This window comes from Ambystoma mexicanum, chromosome 13 (assembly GCF_040938575.1).
Source record: "Ambystoma mexicanum isolate Mex_15411 chromosome 13, UKY_AmexF1_1, whole genome shotgun sequence".
In the NCBI taxonomy this organism is placed as follows: domain Eukaryota; kingdom Metazoa; phylum Chordata; class Amphibia; order Caudata; family Ambystomatidae; genus Ambystoma; species Ambystoma mexicanum.
Window position 1 is genome coordinate 57265673 of NC_090938.1, and position 22091 is coordinate 57287763.

The 22091-nt window shown below is 45.9% G+C and overlaps 1 protein-coding gene and 1 long non-coding RNA gene across 5 annotated transcripts in view; one reads left to right on the forward strand and one right to left on the reverse strand.

The window, feature by feature from the left end:
• LOC138520848 (uncharacterized) overlaps window positions 1–22091 on the forward strand; it is a 253068-nt gene that overhangs the window by 22272 nt on the left and 208705 nt on the right. The gene's annotated exons all lie outside the window — the stretch shown is intronic.
• Window positions 4531–22091, reverse strand: part of LOC138520847 (complement receptor type 2-like) — a 309555-nt gene continuing 291994 nt past the window's right edge. For 2 of the 4 annotated variants that reach the window (XM_069633222.1, XM_069633219.1), the window contains 3 exons: window positions 17662–17856; window positions 14282–14382; window positions 4531–5032 (listed from right to left, as the gene is read on the reverse strand). In XM_069633222.1, coding sequence (XP_069489323.1) covers window positions 4790–5032; window positions 14282–14382; window positions 17662–17856 — 539 coding nt within the window. In that variant the 3' untranslated portion in view covers window positions 4531–4789. The remainder of the gene's footprint in view (window positions 5033–14281; window positions 14383–17661; window positions 17857–22091) is intronic. The other 2 variants (XM_069633221.1, XM_069633220.1) reach the window with 1 other exon arrangement.

Sequence of the window (22091 nt, forward strand, 5' to 3'; positions counted from 1 at the left end):
TGTCTCACTCCTGTCCCTGACACATGTGCAGTTTTCCAGTTTCCACATCCTCTGTGCCCGGACGTTCCTAGTTTGACAGTTGTTCTACCTCCAGCGGTTTGGTTTCACCACTACATTTCCAGCTAGGATTTTCCAACTTTCACACTTTCCACGACTGAAAGTATTAGAATTCCTTCATTCCAAACCTCTTTGTCCGGAGAGTTTCCCACTCTACCATCCCCTTGAGTTGCAAATACCCCAGGACTTCCCATGTACTTCTCATTCAACTCCTCGGTGGTACACCTCGTCTTTCCCCTGCAGTTCCAGCTGCCGCCTCTTGCTCCACTCGCCTGAAAGTGTGCCCCCCCCCACCCCCCTCAGCCATCCATGGTATTTCCGGCTGCGCCGACACTACCAATAGACAAATTGCCTCTTAAGCTTTGAAAACTAGTAAATTGCTTCTTTGAAAGCCTCAAGCTCAGCAGAAATATTCCTCTTCACGGTAACCAGAAATCGACTGCTTCATCGCAAGGCGTATCCACTTAATTAATACATGTGACATTGACACAAGAGAGCGGGAGTGTACCCACCCATTTCTCTTCTCCCCTTCTTGGCTATGCTCTTAGAGTCACTGCTGTCTCCTTTGCTCTCTACTTATCTCGGATTCACTAATCTTCTGGACCTGGTTCAGTCTGTGTTCCGTCTTGGTCGAGGCACGGAGAGTGTTCTTGTCGCTGTTTTGGAAGACATGACCTGGCTAGTGGATGCTGGTGGAGTGGGGGCCCTGATTCTGCTGAATTTATCAGCGGCTTTCGACACGGTCGACCACTCCATCCTGTTATCCTGTCTTGCCCAGTTTGGTATCTCAGGTCAGGTGCTAGAATGGTTTCAGTCGTTCCTTGCGGATCGTACAAAGACCCTCCCGATGCCCCCCTTTTCATTCTACATCTTGTCACCTCAGCTGTGGGGTGCCACAGGGCTCCACCTTGTCGCCTATCTTGTTCAACATCGACATCTGGGCCCTTGTGTGTCTCATCCGCTCCTTTGGCGTCAGAAGCTACTCGTACGCGGACGACACTCAGATACAGATCCGATTAGACCTTGATCATTCTGAAGTGTCATCGTGCCTACAGGGGTGTCTGACGGCTGTTGGAGACTGGATGAACCACAATTGGCTCAAGTTGAATAAGACTAAGGTGATGGCGGTGGGCTATCATCCTAATCCTACACTTTGGGTGTCCTCCTTCTGTCCCCCCTCTCTGGGACCCTTGCCGTCCCCAGTTAAAAAATTAAAAACCTGGGTGTCGTGTTATCGGCCTCACTGTCTATGGACCAACAAGTTACTGCTGCATGTCAGGCTGGTCCCTTCCAACGAAAATGCTGGGGAAGGTATTGCCCCTGATTCCGGCCCTCTGCGTCCCCCAGTGGTAGCAGCTTTGGTACTATCACGGATAGACTATTGTAATTCTTTGTATTTGGCCCAACCCAAGAGCTTGATTAAACGGCTGCAGTGGCTACAAAACATGGCCGCTCGGGTAGCCACTGATACTCCTTATGAAGCTGAAATCTCTCTGGTGCTTCGGACTTCCCGCTTGCTCCCGGTGGCCCAGCGGGTGGAGGTTAAGGCTCTGTGCATTGCCCATTGTGCCCTTCATATTCAGGGAGCGGAATACCTCCAAGTCAAATTCACCCGCTACCATCCCGCCCACACCCTCTGCTCTGCCACAGCCAAACAGCTTTTTGTGCCAAGACACAATCGTGACCGGGTTGGCGGCCGGGCCTTCTCCGTCGCCGCAGCAGCTCTGTGGAATAGTCTCCCACTTACCATCAAAAAACCTCTATCTGGAGTTTAGAAAAAGGGTTAAACCCCATTTATTCTAATTCATCTAGGCATTTGCTCGCTCTCCTAAGCGCCATGATGCCTTCAGGCGACTGCGCGCTTTATAAGATAAGATAACATAACATAACTCGTCTATGAAACTGATACAAGAGAGCAGGCGTGCACTCACTCTATTAATTAATGTCTATGAAACTGATACAAGAAAACGGGAGTGTACCCACTCAATTAATGCTTGTGATATTGGCACAAGAGAGCAGCAGTGTACCCACTCTATTAATTAATGTTTATGAAACTTGATACAAGAGTGGGAGTGTACCCACTCTATTAATGAATGCCTATGACACTGGTACAAGAGAACGGGAGTGTACCCACTCAATTAATGCTTGTGATATTGGCACAAGAGAGCAACAGTGTACCCACTCTATTAATTGTTTATGAAACTTGATACAAGAGTGGGAGTGTACCCACTCTATTAATGAATGTCTATGACACTGGTACAAGAGAACGGGAGTGTACCCACTCAATTAATGCTTGTGATATTGGCACAAGAGAGCAGGAGTGTACCCACTCTGTTAATGCAAGTCTATGAAACTTGATACAAGAGAGTGGGAGTGTACCCACTCTGTTAATGAATGTCTATGAAACTTGCTACAAGAGAGTGGGAGTGTACCCACTCTGTTAATGAATGTCTATGAAAGTTAATATAAGAGAGTGGGAGTGTACCCACTATGTTAATGTCTATGAAACTTGATACAAGAGAGTGGGAGTGTACCCACTATGTTAATGTCTATGAAACGTATGAAACTTGATACAAGAGAGTGGGAGTGTACCCACTCTGTTAATGAATGTCTATGAAACTTGATACAAGTGATTGGGAGTTTACCCACTACGTTAATGTCTATGAAACTTATGAAACTTGTTACAAGAGAGTGGGAGTGTACCCACTCTATTAATTAATGTCTCTGAAACTTGATACTAGACAGTGGGAGTGTACCCACTCCAATAATTAATGTCTGTGAAATTGATGCAAGGAACCTTCGCACATGCACAGACTAAGAGGTAATAAACAGTAAAAGCCTGACTGCCAAATGTTGACCACCCATTGCCATTCCTTTTTTACCAGCATACAAACAAGATTGGTTAATTGCCTGCTGATTACCTATACTAAAAAGACGTGCTGGTGGCACCAGGGCAATTAAAAAGACTATCATCATTTGAAACAAGACACGTTTTAATGCTTATGCCCTCTAAATTCAACCCTTTATCATTCAAGAATAATGCTTTCTATGTTCTGAATAAGTTGCCCCAAAATGAACTCTCTCTTCTTCAATCACAGGCACACTATGTTGTGCAAACAACAATAAAAATCCCACTCCAAAGACATGATTATAATATTAATAACAACTTATTTATATAGCGCTTTCACCCAAAGCGCTTTACATAGAAAAATGTTATATTCAATACTTAATACCCAATCAAAATGAAATAAAAAAACAGAACTCTACAACACTGTAGTCAACTCCAATAACAGTAGCCGGCCAGTGCAACTCAGGACCACGAGGACGAGAGGCTGTCCTCTAATAGAAAATAAGGCCTCCAAAGCCCCACAGCGCTGATCACACCCGCACGCAGTACCCAGGAGAACACCAGCCTAGCAGCCTACCTGTCGCGCACGTTGCCTCTAGCCCACTTACCTGCCCCACCCTCTTCTGTCAGATCTGACGGAGCGCCTGGAGTTCATACAAACGGCATCAGTGAGCGGTAAATCGCAGAAACAGAAGGCAACAAAACATAGCTTCCCGCAGTGTTGTGTGGAAACACAGAAACATCTGTGCTCTGTGCGCGGCAATCATGATCGAAGCAACTTGGGAAATGGAAAAGGGGGTGAAAAGAAAGCCAGGCATAACAGAGGGTCTTTTATAAGCCATTGGGCCACACCCCAATAACCTCGAAGCCAGCCAAAGGAGATGATGGCCCACCTTAGGGGACGTGTAGAGGCGCACATATATTGCTCCGAATGCTCACCTACACATGTATCTGTATAGATCTACACTTCCCTTAGAATAATGCTGGCAGCGTTATGTTTGAGCTAGTGAGGGTGGGACGATTCTACACCTCGCCCCCAGGGGTACATGAACTTTCAAGCAGAACTGGACCTGGGTATTTCAGGAGAAAAGAGGTGTACATGAAAATGTATATCAAATAAACGGCCAATGGCTTTCTAGTTGCCACTGTTGACAGTTTTCAGACAGGCGCCCAGTGTGATTCTTAAATAGTGAAATGAAATGGGGGCCGACCATAAAGAACCAATGGGATTGAAGCTCATTTCCATAGAGTAACGATCTGCAACTATTGGCTTTCCGGATGTTTTGGACTTCAACCCCCATCAGCCCTTGCAAGCAAAGTCAACGGAGCAGGATCATGAGAGTGGTAGTCCACAAATTGTGAAGAGCCTCAGGTTGAATAACCGCTGCCCTAGTGTATGCTGATCCTGCATATCAGAAAGATTGCTGGCAAGTACTGCCCCTTCAAGATCCCTACTAATTAAAAAAACAAATGTATTCACCAACCACGGCCGAGCATTTTGCGCCAGAGTCAACATTCTGCTATAGCAAAGACAGAAATATGTCCATCACCTAACAATCAGCCCAGTGACGGAATATATTTCGAAGCATCAGCTCCCAAAGATAAAAATTCAAAGGCTCAAAGAGTTGCATCAAAGTTTTTATTTTCAACTCGGAAAACACAAGAACGCGGTCCATCAAGGCCTTTGAACCTAATCTGCTAGATAGACCTTGTTATAAAAACTTTACCAATTTGCAAAAAAGATAGAAAAGTAAAAGAAAACATACTTAAAGACAATTGAATCTTGCTTTTGATATCATGTAAAACAATCGACTTCAGTTTATCTGGGAAAAGATCCCAGAAATATTTCACTATGATAAATTGAATAAGAAATTTGTTTTAAATTCAGTCTTCCTTTGCCGTTGGAGTGGTAGGGTGTGGGAGACTTGACGCACTGCTCCCTGTGGTCGGAATACGGACACCTTGTGCATGGTTCTCTGAGCTCTGGAGCTCTGAGTTCCCTATTTCCATGCAGAGTTTCTTCATTTGCAAATAAGTCCACTTGTCCTCCACGTTCATCTTCTCCCAATCTTCCTTTAGACCTTTCATCACAGATTTACAGATGTCTTCCGAACTGGCCGGAAAGACCTGAAAGACAAAATTGGGAATTAGTTATTATTAAGGTATCGTTTAGAGCGATCTTAAATTGCGGCACGCCAGGTTGACAATTGGTTGTGCATTCTGGTAATTGTAGTCCTGGATTTTTAATGGGGGAAAGTGAAACTGCAAGCACCTGAAACCAACAAAAAAAGAATACTAGATGAGAGATTGCACATCACAAGAAAATCCCTTGGATCATTGCATTCACTACATTTTCCCTTCATTGCAATATATTGAAGTGGTGATTATTGATTGGAGTTTGGGCTTTCTATGGTGGCCAAAGCAGAAACTACATCACAAGAGGAAAACAATTCAGTTCCACAATCAGCCTATCGCAGCACTTCCTCAGCCCTCCCAGACAAATTCTCCCTGACATCTCCCCGACGCGCTCCACACAAGGGACGACCAGCAAAAGTGGGAAACACCAAACTCCTTCAATATTGGCCAGTCCAAATAGCGCATTTCTTGTCTGCAAGTGAGATTTGGCTGCAGGATTAGCCTCGGGGAAGACGTCGCACAGACTCTCAACTCTCTACCCTGCTTTCCATCAACATCCGAATCACTTTCAAGACTCTTGGCCTTTGCCCCAAATACATCCAAGGAAAGGGCGCCAGATACCTTCAAAGCAACATGGAGTGTTTGGCTCTACTTTACTTTAAAACATTTATTAAGTGCAGAACCTTGGACCCATAGGATTTAGGGCACTGACAGATACATAGATTTTGGCATAAGGAAAAAGCAACTCGAGGGGGGAAGCCAGAGAAGAAAAAAGATTAAGCAAACAACCCCGTTTTCAACTTTCTTTTGAAAGATTCTATATTGGGCTGGCCTCTGAGGTCTACAGGAAGATCATTTCAGGCTTTGGGCTCTGAGAGGTAGAAAGCTCCCTCTCATCTGGGAAGCATTAAGAGTTTCTGATTACTCGATCTCAGAGATCTGCTTTGAACTTTTTCCACTATAAGATGTTGCAGGTAACTGGGCATAGTGCCCTGTATACATTTGAAAGTGATCACTAGAAGCGGTAGCGCACACAGGCCTCCACCGGGAGCCAGTGCAGTCCTCTTCTAGCATCCGACACATGGTCACGGCATGAAAGCCCCATCAAGACTCTCACAGCACTGCTTTGAATGACCTGAAGTCTATTCCCCTCTGTTTTACTAAGGCCAGCCAAGAGGCTGCAGCAATAATCTATTTTCGCTCTGATGATGGCTCTGACGATTGTCTCAGCATTAGCCTGAGTAATAAAAGGCCTAAAATGGGCCAAAAGTTTGATATGATAGGCTGCTGCGGAGACAAGACTCCCCATATGAGCTTTCATCGTGAGCCGCTGGTCAAAGATAACACCCAAGGTTTTAAGCTTCTTCAAAGGTGTATCTTGACCTCACTGAGTTGGAAGCTCTTATATGTCGGACCCAACTTAGATTGTGATAGAGTGGGTTGAGTACCGACAATCAAGAGTTCCGGCTTACCCCTATTCGGTCCTAAGTTATTCCCAACCATCCAGTTCTCAATAGAGGTGTAAACTATGTTCAATTCTTTTTCATCCTGCGCATGAGTACCCACCACGTGGACAACACACTGCGTGCCATCTGCGTAGTTGGTAAACATGATCCCCTCCTGATGCAGCAAAGCAAAGAATGGCGCCATAAGTATATTATAAAGGCAGGGAGAGATGCAGGTGCCCTGCAGAACTTCAAATTCAATGTGGACCGGGGAGGCCCCCAACTCCCCAGAAAAGACTCTACTTTCTCGGTTATTCAAGAAGGAGGTAATCCAGCGTACCGCTGCTGGAGAGAAGTTTGCCACTGCCTCCAACCTGGCGACTAGTGTGGAATGGTCGACCAGGTCGAAGGCAGCGATAGATCCAGGGGCATCATCATAGAAGCGAGGCCCTTGTCCATCCGCTCCAGCATCCTGGATTTATGTTCCAGTAATGCTATTTCAGTTCGGTAACCGGCACTGAAGCCAGATTGGTGAGAATTCTGCACGGTAAAGTTATTCAGATGTTGGGCCATCTGCCCATAAGCGACCCTCTCTAAGTGTTAGTGATGGGCCTGTAGTTGAGTGGCGCCTCCAGAGGGAGTCCGTTTATTTTTCGAATAGGAGTAACCAAGGCTTATTTAAGATCTGCAGGCACATGACCTTCTGTAAGTGAGGCATTTACGAACTTATAGGGGTCAACAAAGCAGGAGGGCAAGTTTTCATTATCAAGGCTGAGCATGGGTCACCTTTCCAGCTGGTGACTTTTAGTTGGTTCATAATGACTGACAGCTCATCCTCCGAGATGGTGGAAAAATTTAATTGGGGTATGGAAGGACTTTTTTAACCTCTTAAGTGCCAGGCTATTATTGAAGTCTATGTAAAAAGGACACGTGTACTCGTCCTTGGCACTTTTAAAGTGATTCCATCCCCACATTAGTAGTGTCTGCTGGAAGATCTTCTTTCCTCAGCACTATGTCTGATCTAATGCCCTTCAATTTACCTGACATGGCATCCTGGATATCCTGGCACCAGGCGGCTTCCTTTACTAATTGGCCCCTATTAGGGGAGCTTATAGTTTCCTGTTCTTTGAGTCTATTAAAAAGTTCCTTGACCCCTGATTGAGCATTCGTGATCCTGGAGTTGTTGCCATTTGTAGGCTTTAGCTGCACTTTTATAGGCCACCAACCCATTGGGCGAGGGACGGATTTTCCAGCTATGAAATAATTTCAAAGTGGAAGATTTTAATTCTGGAAGGTTTATTTCTGGCCCCCTACCTGATTTTTGTTGGTATGCAGCAATACAATTGCGGCAAAAATATCGCCTTTACAAAAAATCGCGGCAAAAATGCTGTGGTTTGACCCGGTAAAGGTGTACCCCATTATACCATTTAAGGGAAGCGGGGGTGTCCACAGCTCCCCTTAAATGGTATAATGGGTCTGGAGGTTGCGGGGGGTGCCCCGCGCATGCTTTACATAGATTGCGGCTGGAAAACCGCAGCCTTTTTGTTGCAATTTTTTTTTTAGTGGAACCGGCCATTTTTGCTGCGATTTTAACGCATGGAACCTGATTTTTCTACGTGGCTGACCTTCAGGGACAGAGGTGGATCGGCCATGTGGGCCAGGGGCCACCACCACCTGCTCTGTGAGTTTGGAGCCTGGGCCACAATTAGGAGACCCACTGGCCCACACCACCACACCCAGAAGTTTGGCAAGCACTTGTCACACTGATACTCCATATGCTTCAAAGTCCTTTAAGTAGACTGCGTCGATAGCTGGGCTCATCTGCCCCCCTGGAAGCCTGAGGCCCGGATGTGCTTAGAGTCTGCATTTTGAAGTGGTCAAGGATCCTCACCTCCCGTGAGATATGAAAGCAGAGGAGCGCATAACACCACCAGTGCACTTTGAAGGATTCCAAGCGGGGCATGGGGAATCATGTGTCCCGTTAGGGAGAACACGATTCCACAAGGACACCAGAACAGACAAGTGCCTGCACGCTATTGCCACTCCCATGCTAGTGCAGAGCGGAGCGCTGCCGAAGACAGAGTAGAACCTCTGGGCTTCGGGAAAGCATTCCTACTCCAGACCACCAATGAGTGGGGATTCAAGGCATAACCCGGCCTTAGGATAGGCTGACGCCAGGCATCAATGGCCTACAGGCGGTACAATGTTCATTTACCGACAGTCATTTCTTTCGATGGGTTTTTTGCCAAATTTATTTTCTCCGAAAACAATCATGGAAAAACATAAGGGTGTGTAGGGAAGGATGTATAAGAGGTGGGGGTAGGACATAGTGTTCAATTAAAAGGGGATGAGGGTTCGTGCAAGCCAATTAGAGCGTCAGTTCTCATACAATCTACACCGGAGTACGGTTAGGTAGGGGCGGTCAGGCCAAGCCCCTTTCTAAGCCGGGAGTGGGGAGAGAACGCTGATGATGATTTGGGAAGGAGACAGAACTCTGGAGAGGGAGGTGATGGGGAACAGAGAAGTAGGGGCAGATGAGGTAGGAAGGTGCAGGTTAGAGCGAGGTGGCCCGGAGAAGGGCGATGAGGAGTGTGGTGGATAAGAAGGAATGAGTGGAAAACAGGACCAGGAAAGGGAGGTAGTGGCAGGAGAAATATCTAAGGGAGGAAAGGAGGAGTTCATTGGAGGAGTGGAAGACCCTAAGGAAGTGACTGGAAGTCAACCAGGTGGAGGGAGGGCCGATGGTTAGGCGGTGTGCACCCTCGGATCCAATAGCCAGAGGACGACTCGGGCAGGTCCACATCCTGATGGACCCGGTCAACGCAGCCTCAGCATCTATGCTCCTCCACTTCTGCGCAGGTATTTTAAGGCAATCTTAGCCATGGGGTGTATTCGCTTTTCTTTGACGCTGGCTGATATCCTTCCAGTCTGCCAGAAGAGGGCACCCTCTGGCCCAGACAATTCCAGGCCTCCATCTTTTACTGATGGAGACTGTGAGGAACTGGGAAGGATTTCAGTGCAGGATTCAGCAGAAAGGAAGGTAAAGATGGATATTGCTCATGCATGCTTCACTTTGTGGGCAGATACTGAAAAGCAGGCCTTTACCCGGTGCTTTACTTCTTGGCACTTATAATCTCCCTACGGGTGCGTTGTTCTCAGACTCAGTGTTTTGACCATAACTATGCAACACACTTGGGAAGCAGGGTGTTTCAGAAGATTTCCTAATACGTCAGGGTGTTCGTCAAGGTTGCGCACTGAACCCTACTAGTCCTAATCAGTTTTTGACTATTGTGGTGGGATAGCACATAGGAGCAGGAAAAGATGGTCGTGGGGTAAACCAAACCCCTAAAGCAGGGCTTTCCAACTCCAGGTATCAAAGGCCAGATCCATGCGGGGTTTTCAGGATAACCTCATTACTAGTCAATTGATAAATTTAAACACAATGATTCTAAATGTATGCACATTTTTCTTCATGAATATTAATGAGGGATATCCTGAAAACCTGCCAGGATTCCGGCCCTCGAGGCCCAGAGTTGGGCAACCCTGCGCTAAAACATAAGGTCCTGACTGAGGGCTTCTGCGTGGAGGTGGTCATTTTTTGTATTATTTGGGTTCTCGCTTTCCGGCCTCTGGCTCAAGACAGACGGAGAGGGGGAACGGGTGGTACCCTGTTTCCATTGTCATCTGGGTCTTCCCAGTTGTCTGCATTGCTCTGTGTTCACAAAAATGAAAGCTGTTGCAGGTGCTGCACGTGCTATCCAATTATGGGACCTTAGCAACGCTTCCACTTTAATGGTTGAGGAAAACCATTTAAGTCCCTCCCCTGTGCACCGATGAGTATTTCTTCCTACCTGGCAAGAGAGGAACAGGCAAGCGGGTCGGGGCCGGGGGAGGGTAGGGCGGACCACAACAGGGTAGCACCACAGATGCAAAAAGTTCAGGATCTGAGACTACCAGTGAAAAAGAAGCAACCGTAAGGGGCATTGAGAACTCGCAAGGGACACGTGAAGGGAGCGGAGCCCAAGCTACAACATCTGGAGTCGCTTTTTAGGCAGTGTACAAGAAGGAAGAGAACGCGGAGGGGGGGAAAGGAAATCAAAGAGGCAGCGGGAAGATAACACAACAACAAAAGAAAACCTAGTCGTAAATCCATACAGCAGAATTTTGAGTAGCGCTGACATAGCCACCCTCCAAAGGGGTTTGAACTTTGTCCCCACATATAGCACAGATTCATGAGGAAACTCAAACTGAAAGTTTTTTTTTTTTTTGAAGAGCTGGAAGAAACTGATCACATAAATACAATGGACCAAGAAGTAGAGATGCCGGAGTTTATAAGTGAAAGTACTTTAATGCCTCTCATCAATAGACCATCTGTGGACATTTTCCACATACAGCTTCTTAAAGACCTCAGTAAAATCGCATATAGATATCCTAAACACAACAACCCGAGACCACACAAATTGAAGCTATTGGAGTATCTCTATAGTGGAAGCATAACAATCCACCCTGCAGACAAGGGTGGAGCACTTGTACTGATGGAGAGCACAGATTATGACCAGGAATGCAGTAGACAGGCGACAGGACAGTATATGATAGATTGGACTCCGGCCCTACAACTGCGATAATGAGCAATTTGTCAGCGATTCTGATCAAAGTAGAAGACCTCAGTTGGATAAACCATAATTCCAAGAAATATCTCCACATTTCTCATCCCAGAATCCCTACTTTTTAAATACTTCCCCAAAATCATAAACATCCAACTAATCCACAAGGGAGACCCATTGTGGCAGGCATGGAAAGCATCCTCCAGCCCTTGGGTAAATACATTGATTTCTTTTCCTCCAACCTCCAACCCATAGTTCAGAAAACCAGCACTTACGTTAGGGACACCACACACTTTCTGCAGCAACTTAACCAAATCCCTTACACTCAAGGATCTTTCATGTTTACCATCAACGTGAAGCGGTGATAAACGTCCATGCCACAAGATTTAGGCATATAAGCAATTGAATGGTTTCTTTTGAATGAAGGAGATATGAAGGCATCCAAAGTATTTATTTATTATCCTTTTTGTTGCAATTTATTTCTGAGTACCCGTACTTTCAGTTCAAAGATAAATTTGCTCTTCAAGTTTCAGGTACTTCAATGGGGCCAATCATGGCACCCATATATGCAAACTGCTTCATGCACAGATTTGAAAGGGAGCACATATTGGATCACGCCATTTGGCATAAGTACCTGTCTATGTGGGTTCGCTACATAGACCATAGTTTTCGGGTATGGAAGGGGACACTAAAGAATTTAGAAGGATTCCTAACATATCTGAACACTATAGATCCCCGCACACAATTTACAAGTGAAAATTCAGAAGACTGCATACATTATTTGGACGTGAAGATTACAACACGTGAGGGCAAATATGTGACCAACATTTTCAAGAAAGAAACTGACCGGAATAACCTATTGCATAAGTTAAGTTTCCATCAACCGAGCCTCATTAAAAATGTACCCTTCAGTCAGATGTTACCAATGAGAAGGATCGTTAGTGACCCTAAACACTATGAGGGTGAGAATGGGAGAGAAATATCTTGCCCGAGGCTACAGACCTGAGCAGGTTGGTTCCCCAAGAGGGAGGCTAGCTACGGTCAAACAAATAGACTTACTCACTGAGACCACAACAGAAAAAGAACTCCCTGCACTGGTCTATGTATCCAAATACTCGATCCAAAGTGGCCAGATGAAATCCATCATTAAAAATAACAGGTGGACTCTGACACGCGATACCGGGGTAGAACACCTATTTCAAAAACTACCCATATTTGCTTACAAGAGAAGTACTAACCTGAGGGATTAACTGGTGAAAACTAGACCAGCCAAAAAATCATTACAAACCAAACAAACGGACACCTTCCCCTGTCTGTACTACACCAACTGAGGGTTCGTAACAATGGGCAATGTTATTAACCATCCAAGATCTGCTGAGAATATCAAGATCAATAGCTACGCTACATACGATACCAACAATGTAATTTATGCCATCAAATGCCCCTGTGGGTTATATTATGTTGGACAGTCCAAAAGACCATGTAAGCAGAGATGGAATGAACACTGTTCCTGCATCAGGACCAAGAATGTCAAGTCAGCAGTGGGCAGGCATTGTCTAAAGAAAAGACATGACATTTCACAGATAAGATTTCAGGTTGTGGATGCGCTCACCAAATAAACCCTCATGAAGACGTGGCAAAGAGACTAGACCAAAGAGAGACCCATTGGATCGAAAGACTGGAAGCCCTAACTCCAGGGGGAATCAAAGAAGAGGTGAATTATACATGCTTCATATGATCTACCGTACTACTGACAAGAAGTTATATGGACAGACATATGTGGACTTCTCTACTCAATTGGCACTGTTTAAAACACAATTGCTTACAATATGCTTGTACATACCAATACACTGTTCTCTACTATGAGGTTGCTTAGTATACCATTGCAAGTATAATAGACTATGTTTGGCCCCCTCTTAAGTTGTCCTACCTAACGTTAAAACAATAGTAACCAGGCGCGTATTTTCTTTAACATTTTGTGTGATGATATAGAATTATTTTAAGGTTGAGAATAGTGGAAGTGAACCAATGTGTGATATTAACTTTTAAAAGTTACCTTTTTACTGTAGACATCTCCATGATCTATTGGTATGCTGACCTTCCAACCAGACATTCTAAGTGCATAATACTGAATAGAAAATAGGTCAATGCATATATTCACATAGTCTATCTTTTATATATAATGCTCCAATAAAATGCTTGCGTTTTTGATAACTTACACTTTGGGTTCTCTATATTCATATTGTGCTGCTGTATTCATCCCGCGCGGCATCTCGCGTGGGACGCGGGTTGTAGGGGAGTCATCGCATACGTGTGACGTCGCACACGCCAGCGACGGAAGTAAAAACCCTTGACCCCCTGGATGACATTGATGTCATTTGACCCCATCCCAAAGTGATATCACGGGTAGTGATGGAACACGACCTTTCACCCATTGACAAAACAGGAAGTGTCATCACATAGCATTGTACACTATGAAAAATATGGTAAAGATATCACTAAAACGTGATGTACATTTCATGCAAGAATGGATCGCCATATGTATCGTTAGGATCACTGTGTCTAGGCCCATATTACCAAATGACTGTGAATGCCAGCAGACGTCCAGAGCCAAACGATAATGATGTGCTATTATATAGCACTTACGCTTAAGCGCTTTATATAGAAAAATATACACCCAAAAACACCCCACCTACGTTGGTACTCATTTATCAACCTCAGAAGGATGAAAGGCGTTTAAGAATAGACTAAATCAGTGACTCACCCCCTGAAGTGTGCCTGAAATAAACCCTTAATAAGTCTAGCATTTATTGTATAGAATTCCACGAAGACACATTATTTGGTATTCCTATTCTTTCTTTTTTAGGGTCAGTGCTGAAAGTGTTAGACTTGTGGCACTTCTGTTCTTACTTTTTTTTTTTTTTTTAGAAGTCGCAAGGGAGACCACACAGTCCTGATTAGGACGTTGTAGAGCAGGGTTCTACAATCTCTGACATGCAGGGGGTTGTGGACTACAACTCCCATGATCTCTCGCTATCTATTCTGCTTCCTAAGGCTGATGGGAGTGGTAGTCCAGAACATCTGAGGCATCTATTCAAACCTAGGAAATGTGAAGTTCAGATCAGGTGCCACTTTACCTTGGAATGTGCCCCACAGCTGCCCACATTCTATGTTCTTTTGGTGTTACTCACCATTTCCTCATGGAGGTTGCTGAGTTCTGCCTCCGTCAGATTCCGCTGTCCCAGGGGTAGGAGCCTGGAAGGGCACTGCGTGGGTTCCACTGTGAGTTCATCTGCAGGAAATGTATGAAACAGGTCAAATTTTTCTGAATCCTCATGCTTTGCTGGAATCTTAAAATAAATCTCACATTGGCCTATGGGGCAATCCACGCAATTCCCGAAAGGGCTGCCCAAAATGCTAGTATGGGCCCATTCTGCGGGCTAGTGGACCAGTTCTGCAGGCTAGTGTGGACCAGTTCTGCGGGCAGTATGGGCCATTTCTGCGTGCTAGTATGGGCCAGTTCTGAAGACTTGTATGGTGCAGTTCTGCAGGCTAGTATGGGCCAGTTCTGCAGGCTAGTGTGGGCCAGTTCTGCAGGCTAGTGTGGACCAGTTCTGCAGGCTAGTGTGGGCCAGTTCTGCAGGCTAGTGTGGACTAGTTCTGCGGGCAGTATGGGCCATTTCTGCGTGCTAGTATGGGCCAGTTCTGAAGACTTGTATGGTGCAGTTCTGCAGGCTAGTGTGAGCCAGTTCTGCAGGCTAGTGTGGGCCAGTTCTGCAGGCTATTGTGGACCAGTTCTGCGGGCAGTATGGGCGATTTCTGCGTGCTAGTATTGGCCATTTCTGCGTGCTAGTATGGGCCATTTCTGCGTGCTAGTATGGGCCAGTTCTGAAGACTTGTATGGTGCAGTTCTGCAGGCTAGTATGGGCCAGTTCTGCAGGATAGTGTGGGCCAGTTCTGCAGGGTATGTGGGCCAGTTCTGCAGGGTATGTGGGCCAGTTCTGCAGGGTATGTGGGCCAGTTCTGCAGGCTAGTATGGGCCAGTTCTGCGGACTAGTGTGGACCACTTCTGCGGGCTAGTATGGGCCACTTCTGCTGGCAAGTGTGGGTCTTTCTGCAGGCTAGTGGGCCAGTTTGATGTTAGTTTCAGGCAATGTCCAAGTGTTTCAAAATGCACCATTTGCTACAATTAGTCACAAAATGCACCCCAAAGTGGGATGTGTGCAGTTTGTCATGAAAAGTCTAAACGTGTGATACTGTCAAGTCCCGGAGTCACAGACAGTGTTAGGTTAGGGATTGCCATGGTTAATAGTGTTCCCTTAACCCAATCACTATTTTCAGCCAGCTGCTATTGTCCCTAGTGTCCCAGCTCAAGATGCACCGCTTCCTGATCAGCAGTAATTGGTTGAGGACAATTGTGATGCAGTTTGGAACCTTGAGAGAGGTTCTAAACTGCCTTTCATTCAAGAACTGTTCAGGTGTGGTCACAGCGCTCAAGAGCTCCAGACAAAACAAGATTTACCAGAGAAAAAGAAATCTACATCCAGACACCAGAGCAACAGAAAGAGCCTGAAACATTGTTTACTTAGATAAGTGACTGAAGTTTTCAATAAGCCAAAGATTCAAGAACGTTTTTTCTTTTCAATTCAGTTTAAAACTAAAGTTGACTGTACAAGGTTATATAGCAGTTCTTAGAGGAAAAGTTCAAACTGTTTACTTCATATGTGTAACTAAATCCTCAAGTTAAGTTAACTAAAATATGACTTTGGAAGAGTTTAAGTGTCCAGTTGAATTGCTTTCTGTGCGCGCTTCTGTGCAGAGGCAACGTAGCAATTGCAATTGGTGGCGTGTCGTGTTATAATCCAGGCAGCGCTTGAGAAAAGGACCTTGCAGCAATAGGAGGCGTGATGATATACGGGGCATGCGTCTAATGAAGCCGTTAACATTGAAGTGGCGTATTATCAACCGAATCAGCTGTGAGGCGCGGAGCGGAGGGTTAACGTGTAGTGTTTCAGAAGTAAATGAAGCGCTTTCATTTACAATGTGTTCTCGATATGGCAATATTGCTTGAGGTAACGCTAGCGCACAAATTCTAGAACATATTGGATGAAGCAGAAGTGTTCCGTTTTAGATCTACCAGAATTGTAAACAGTAGAACATTTCGTAGTAGTGGCACAACAAAGCACATAGACTCAGAGTTGTTGTAACGTTGCATGGAATGAGAAGTTTTGCAATAACTAGTGTGAAGAAACAAGCAATCAAATTACATGTGGCACATCACAGTTATGATCAGGGGAGCTAATGAACAGTGAAGACTGTTCAACAGAGCAAAGTGCAAAACAAAAAGAAAGGAGTTTGAGAACACAGAGAATGCAACAGTGAGAGTTTCAGCAGAATTATAAGAACCAAACTCCTTGCAGCCTCTCAGATATAAATCAGAGGCAGTCAGGTAACCAGGGGTCCAGGGAAGGTAAATTCAGTGAAGTGTTAGAAAGTTTAGTTTGATGCATTTTTTATTTTCTCCAATTCCCCTTTTCCCAGAGTGGGCTCTGGTCAATCCAATAGTTGTTCAATGGACTGTTGGCTGTACCGGTTTGAGGGACTATGTGGGCTATTCATCTGCTCCTGCAGGAAATCGGCACTGGGACCTGATAGATACTAAAATGTAAGCCACTGTTTTTTCTTAATGCTCAGGAACATTTTGAATCCTAGTCCAGCCCAGCCCAAAATGTGACTTTCAGTCTTGTAGTAACTGGTGACAAAGGCTCTTACAACAATGGCACTTTAGTGAATGGTGACAGAAGTGGAAAAACTAAAAACTAGATGTGATCATGTTTTACACAGAAAGGGTTGATCGAAGTATTATTGCCAATTCTCCAGTGTATTTTCTCTCCACACTACAAAATGAAGACAGGGACAACAGATGGAACAGTTTCTTTTGTTCGATTTTATTAGTTTTGGAACTTGGAAGGCACTGTAAGCGCTGCCTATAGGCTGGAAACTATTGCCATGGAGGGTGAAGATGGGTTACGAGAAGGGACCCCAACATGGGGTGCGGTTTGCATTTTAACCACCCATTGGTCAGCCATGGCCGTGCTACTCCCTATGGCCATTCACAAATGCTACATGACCCTCCCCACCCAAAGCCCCTGGGGTCTCTTTGAGCTAGCTCTGTGCATTTGAAGAGATGCCAATATTATTTCTAAGCAGTCTTCTGAAAGTTAGTGGCTTAATAACATGTGTGGCTCTTGAATAGGCATTTGCCAAACACTCCCATAATATGTCACGCTACTTACACGATTTGCCAGCTGTTGCCATCTTATGGCCAGGGAGTACTATTTTGGCAGTGCCTTGAAAATTCGTATCCCGTGCCAACACAAAAACCAAACCTATCTGCTTTGCTAGTATCTGATAAGCAAGTACTGGTATATAATTCCAGGACATGCTGCTCAAAGCAAAACAGAGAGTAATGCCAAATGTGTGTGCGTGCCCCAAGCCTAACTGTGTGTTCAAAGCTCTGGGGGCATTTTTTGCAGTTCATTTAAAAACCTTTATATTGAGAGAAGCTCACCTGCTTCACAGGTTGGTAGCGCAGACCAGGTGGAATCCGCTATGCATTGGACCATTTTTGCGCCTCTCATGGTGAAACCTGCATCGCAGTGAAATGTGATGTTGTCGTGAAGTCGAAAGCCGGAATCCAGTCCCGGAGTCTTCATCTGTCTGCAGACAATCTGTCCATTTTCAACCGTTGGTTCGTTGCAGCGCACTGGTGAAAAGGAAAGAGACAGAGTGAAATTACATTTTCTGCCAAGACAAAATTAATTGATAAAATGCTGAAATTGTCGAACTGTGGGCTAATTTCCAAAATAATGAAGTGGGAGAATGGAAGACCAGGCTCTCGCCCTTCCCCTCTCGCGCTTGGCCTAGAGGATCACGGCCTAGACACCCGCCACGAGAGGAGTTTGCCTATCTACCAGACGACCAAATACCCTGGTACAGGAACATACGGATGTGCCCATCTACCTGCCCAGCAGCCCGCCCTGTCCATGCCGTCACCTGCGGCACGGATCAACTCGACTAAACCTACACGTCGTTAGAGACGCCATGACGACCTAGCCAACGGTCAGCACACCTGTGCAAATATACACACCGGACACTCCCACACCAATCCACACGAAGAATATACTCAGTGCTATGACGTAGGCGACAGACATACTCACGGACGTGCATCTTTATTATTTTCCACATAGGCTCTCGAAATGCAGAAACGCAAGACGCATTATGAACTTATCTAAAAAGGCTTGCTCACGCTTCTTCTAAGAACCATGTACCATAATGAAGAATATAACGGAGACACGATACTGAGGATAGAGCAATATGATATCGTAACCTAAAGCGCTCTGCATCAAACGGTTCCACCTATGCACCAGGCCCAAGTAGGCCGCAAGCAAAAGCTTCCATGAACATTGAATGAGCAAGAACTGGGTTGCTGACCCTGCAGAATGAGCCCGGCGAAAGCACACCGCCAAGGGCACGATGTTGCAATCTCGCACGCTGCAAGCCAACGCCAAGGTCGCACCTGCAAGATAAACCAGGCACACAGTAGGAAAAACAATATTAATTATGTTGAATTTTGCCACAAACACGGTCCCACCTCACGTGACAGAGCCAAACCTGACAAGATGCCAAGCCCAGGAGGAAGGAGATGCCTGAATCCCACGTTTCAAGACACAGGCAGATACAATTAAAAGACTCATTGGACATCTGCAGCAGTGGGAGTAGTCGACCTCCCAACATATGAATAAATCCTCACATTGTTTACACCTACCCATATTAAAACATTGTTGCAAATTACAGGTGCACCGCGAGCTGGGAACAGCGATAGTCCCAGACTGGGAGGCTCGCGAGCGGACCAATTAGAACATGGGGCTCTTATCACTGACGCCATTAACATTGACCAATCCTCAGAGGTCTTCATGTAACAATTTTCATGTATCAAATTGAAGGGACAGCCCAGGTATACCACCTGACTAACCCTCAACCACTAACACCGCTCTCTATATGTGCGCTATACTAACCCTACCACTCGAGTAACCAATCCAGAGTGGAGATAGGTTTTTTGCTAAACTTTCCAAGTGACGCGTCATACTAAGGTAAAAAGGGCCTGCGAGCCCCACGATTGTGTGTGTGTCAGGACGGACGCGTACGCTCCTTGACCCATCCCTGCCGTTTGTCTAATAAACAGCAGAGTCACCTTGCTTCTTGCGTCTGTCTCATACTCTATCCCTTTTGGGATATACGGGAGGAGTTGGGGCCTCCCTGCCCGGAGGTCTGCGGACAGCCCGGCCGACCCCGGCAGAATTTCCCCCCGACAATAAGCTTGTGGACCACCTTAATAAAAATAATTGTAATACTTCAATGTTGTGTATCGATATAAGCTGCAATATCCCAGCTATAAAGAAAATGTAAAAACCTTTGTTCTCTATGATACAGCATTAACATCTGGCTTTTATATAATGACCACCCAAAGTATATACTAGTAATGGACCTTATTATTACCCATTGCAAGGGGGAATGAGCTCAGAAGGCTGAAAGGGTAAATCGGGCACACCTCTAGGGATCTTAAGCCATGCCCTTTGCAGCAGGTGCTCAACCCACCCAGCTATCCTAATGCTATGAGCTGTTACTTCCTTCATGTCAATTTCAGTGCTGTGACTGATCAACAGCAAACTGAGATAGGATGGCCGAGGGGACAATGTGAGTAGAGAACTAGAGGGTGAAAGCTGGAAACAGTTTGTATATCTCTAAGGCCCGCCAAGTATATCTCTAAGGCCCGCCAAGTATATCTCTAAGGCTCGCCAAGTATACCTCTAAGGCTCGCCAAGTATATCTCTAAGGCCCGCCAAGTATATCTCTAAGGCTCGCCAAGTATATCTCTAAGGCCTGCCAAGTATATCGCTAAGGCCCGCCAAGTATATCTCTAAGGCCGGCCAAGTATATCTCTAAGGCCCGCCAAGTATACCTCTAAGACTCGCCAAGCGTATCTCTAAGGCTCGCCAAGTGTATCTCTAAGGCCCGCCAAGTATATCTCTAAGGCCCGCCAAGTATATCTCTAAGGCTTGCCAAGCATACCTCTAAGGCCCGCCAAGTATATCTCTAAGGCCCGCCAAGTATATCTCTAAGGCCCGCCAAGTATATCTCTAAGACTCGCCAAGCGTAACTCTAAGGCTCGCCAAGTGTATCTCTAAGGCCCGCCAAGTATATCTCTAAGGCCCGCCAAGTATATCTCTAAGGCCCGCCAAGTGTACCTCTAAGGCCCGCCAAGTATATCTCTAAGACCCGCCAAGTATATCTCTAAGGCCCGCCAAGTATATCTCTAAGGCCCGCCAAGTGTACCTCTAAGGCTCGCCAAGTATATCTCTAAGGCCTGCCAAGTATATCTCTAAGGCCCGCCAAGTATATCTCTAAGGCTCGCCAAGTATATCTCTAAGGCCTGCCAAGTATATCGCTAAGGCTCGCCAAGTATATCTCTAAGGCCTGCCAAGTATATCGCTAAGGCCCGCCAAGTATATCTCTAAGGCTCGCCAAGTGTATCTCTAAGGCCCGCCAAGTATATCTCTAAGGCTCGCCAAGTATATCTCTAAGGCCTGCCAAGTATATCGCTAAGGCCCGCCAAGTATATCTCTAAGGCCCGCCAAGTATATTTCTAAGGCCCGCCAAGTATATCTCTAAGGCCCGCCAATTCACCATGGTAGACCTGGGGAAAAGCACTTCAAGGGGAGGCGGCGGAGGGGATAGTGAGTCTTCAAAACCACCCTGTGTCAAGCCTGGATCCAACTCTACCCCAAGTCACAAAAGTAAAGGGCTCAACTAGCGCAATCACTTGCAATTCCCTTCCCGCTATGACACGCCCTCGCCCCTCACACTCAACATGTTTACCAGGAACAGACCTAAGCAATGAACTAAATACTAAACATGGAGAAATCTGCAATTATCCAGGACACAGACCCCTTTAAATCAAGCTCTATGTTCTGTCACATAGGAGACCTGTGATGAAGAAAGAAACAAGACCAACTAATATTCTCCTGTTAATAAGGGGACTATATGCAATTAGGGGACAACTGATAATGCACACAATGTTACCTTCGACAACACATAATGGTCTTCTCCGAAACGATCTCTCCCATCAGATGCAGGGCGTTGGGCCATCGGGTCAATGTCCGAGACTCTACAGTTCGTAGAAGTGTTTTCCTATTCCCCCTGTCTGATGTTACAGGCCGATAGGGTCCCGAAGCCTCTTCTTGGGTCTAATCTATTTGCTGGCTTTCCTGGGTCCTGTACTCCTGCACGAATTCCTGTTTGTGGTGTTCTGCACACAAGGGTTGCAGATCGTTAACCGACAGAGGGAGACCTGCAGTTGTGCCGAGTGTGAGCTTTACGCTTTTCCCATTGCCGCTAAAATCTGTCAATAACCTTTCTGCTCCCCACTCGTTCCTCCTCCCATCTTCTAGTCCTGCCAAGGGTTTACAGGAAGCTTCCTTTTCTTACTGACGTAGGCCCTGGTCTTTCCCAATTCATCCTACCCATCTGGATCATCTCCTCTTGCTTGCAACCCCCTCTGTACTCCTCCCTTCCTCGGGAGAAACTGATTCTGTAGCATACTCGAGCCCAGATGTGTGCCTCTCTTTCTGCTCTTTCCCTTACCTGCACTAGCCACTCGATCAGGACCGTGGATCTCACAACCACCACTGCTTCCGTTTCATTCAATCATTACTGCCTCTGACTTCCACAGCTTCCTTCCCAACACCGCCTCCTTCACGCCCCCCCCTGTTGATGTTACTAAATCTACTACTACCTTCTTTACCAACGCCTACTTCTGTGCACTCTCTCCGCCAGATCCTGCCACCAAAGTTAGTTCAGAAGAAGTTGTCGAAATGTGCTATAGAAGGAGCAGTACTGAGGAGCGTCAGAGGAGTGGTTAGGCAAGAGTTACCGCCTGCA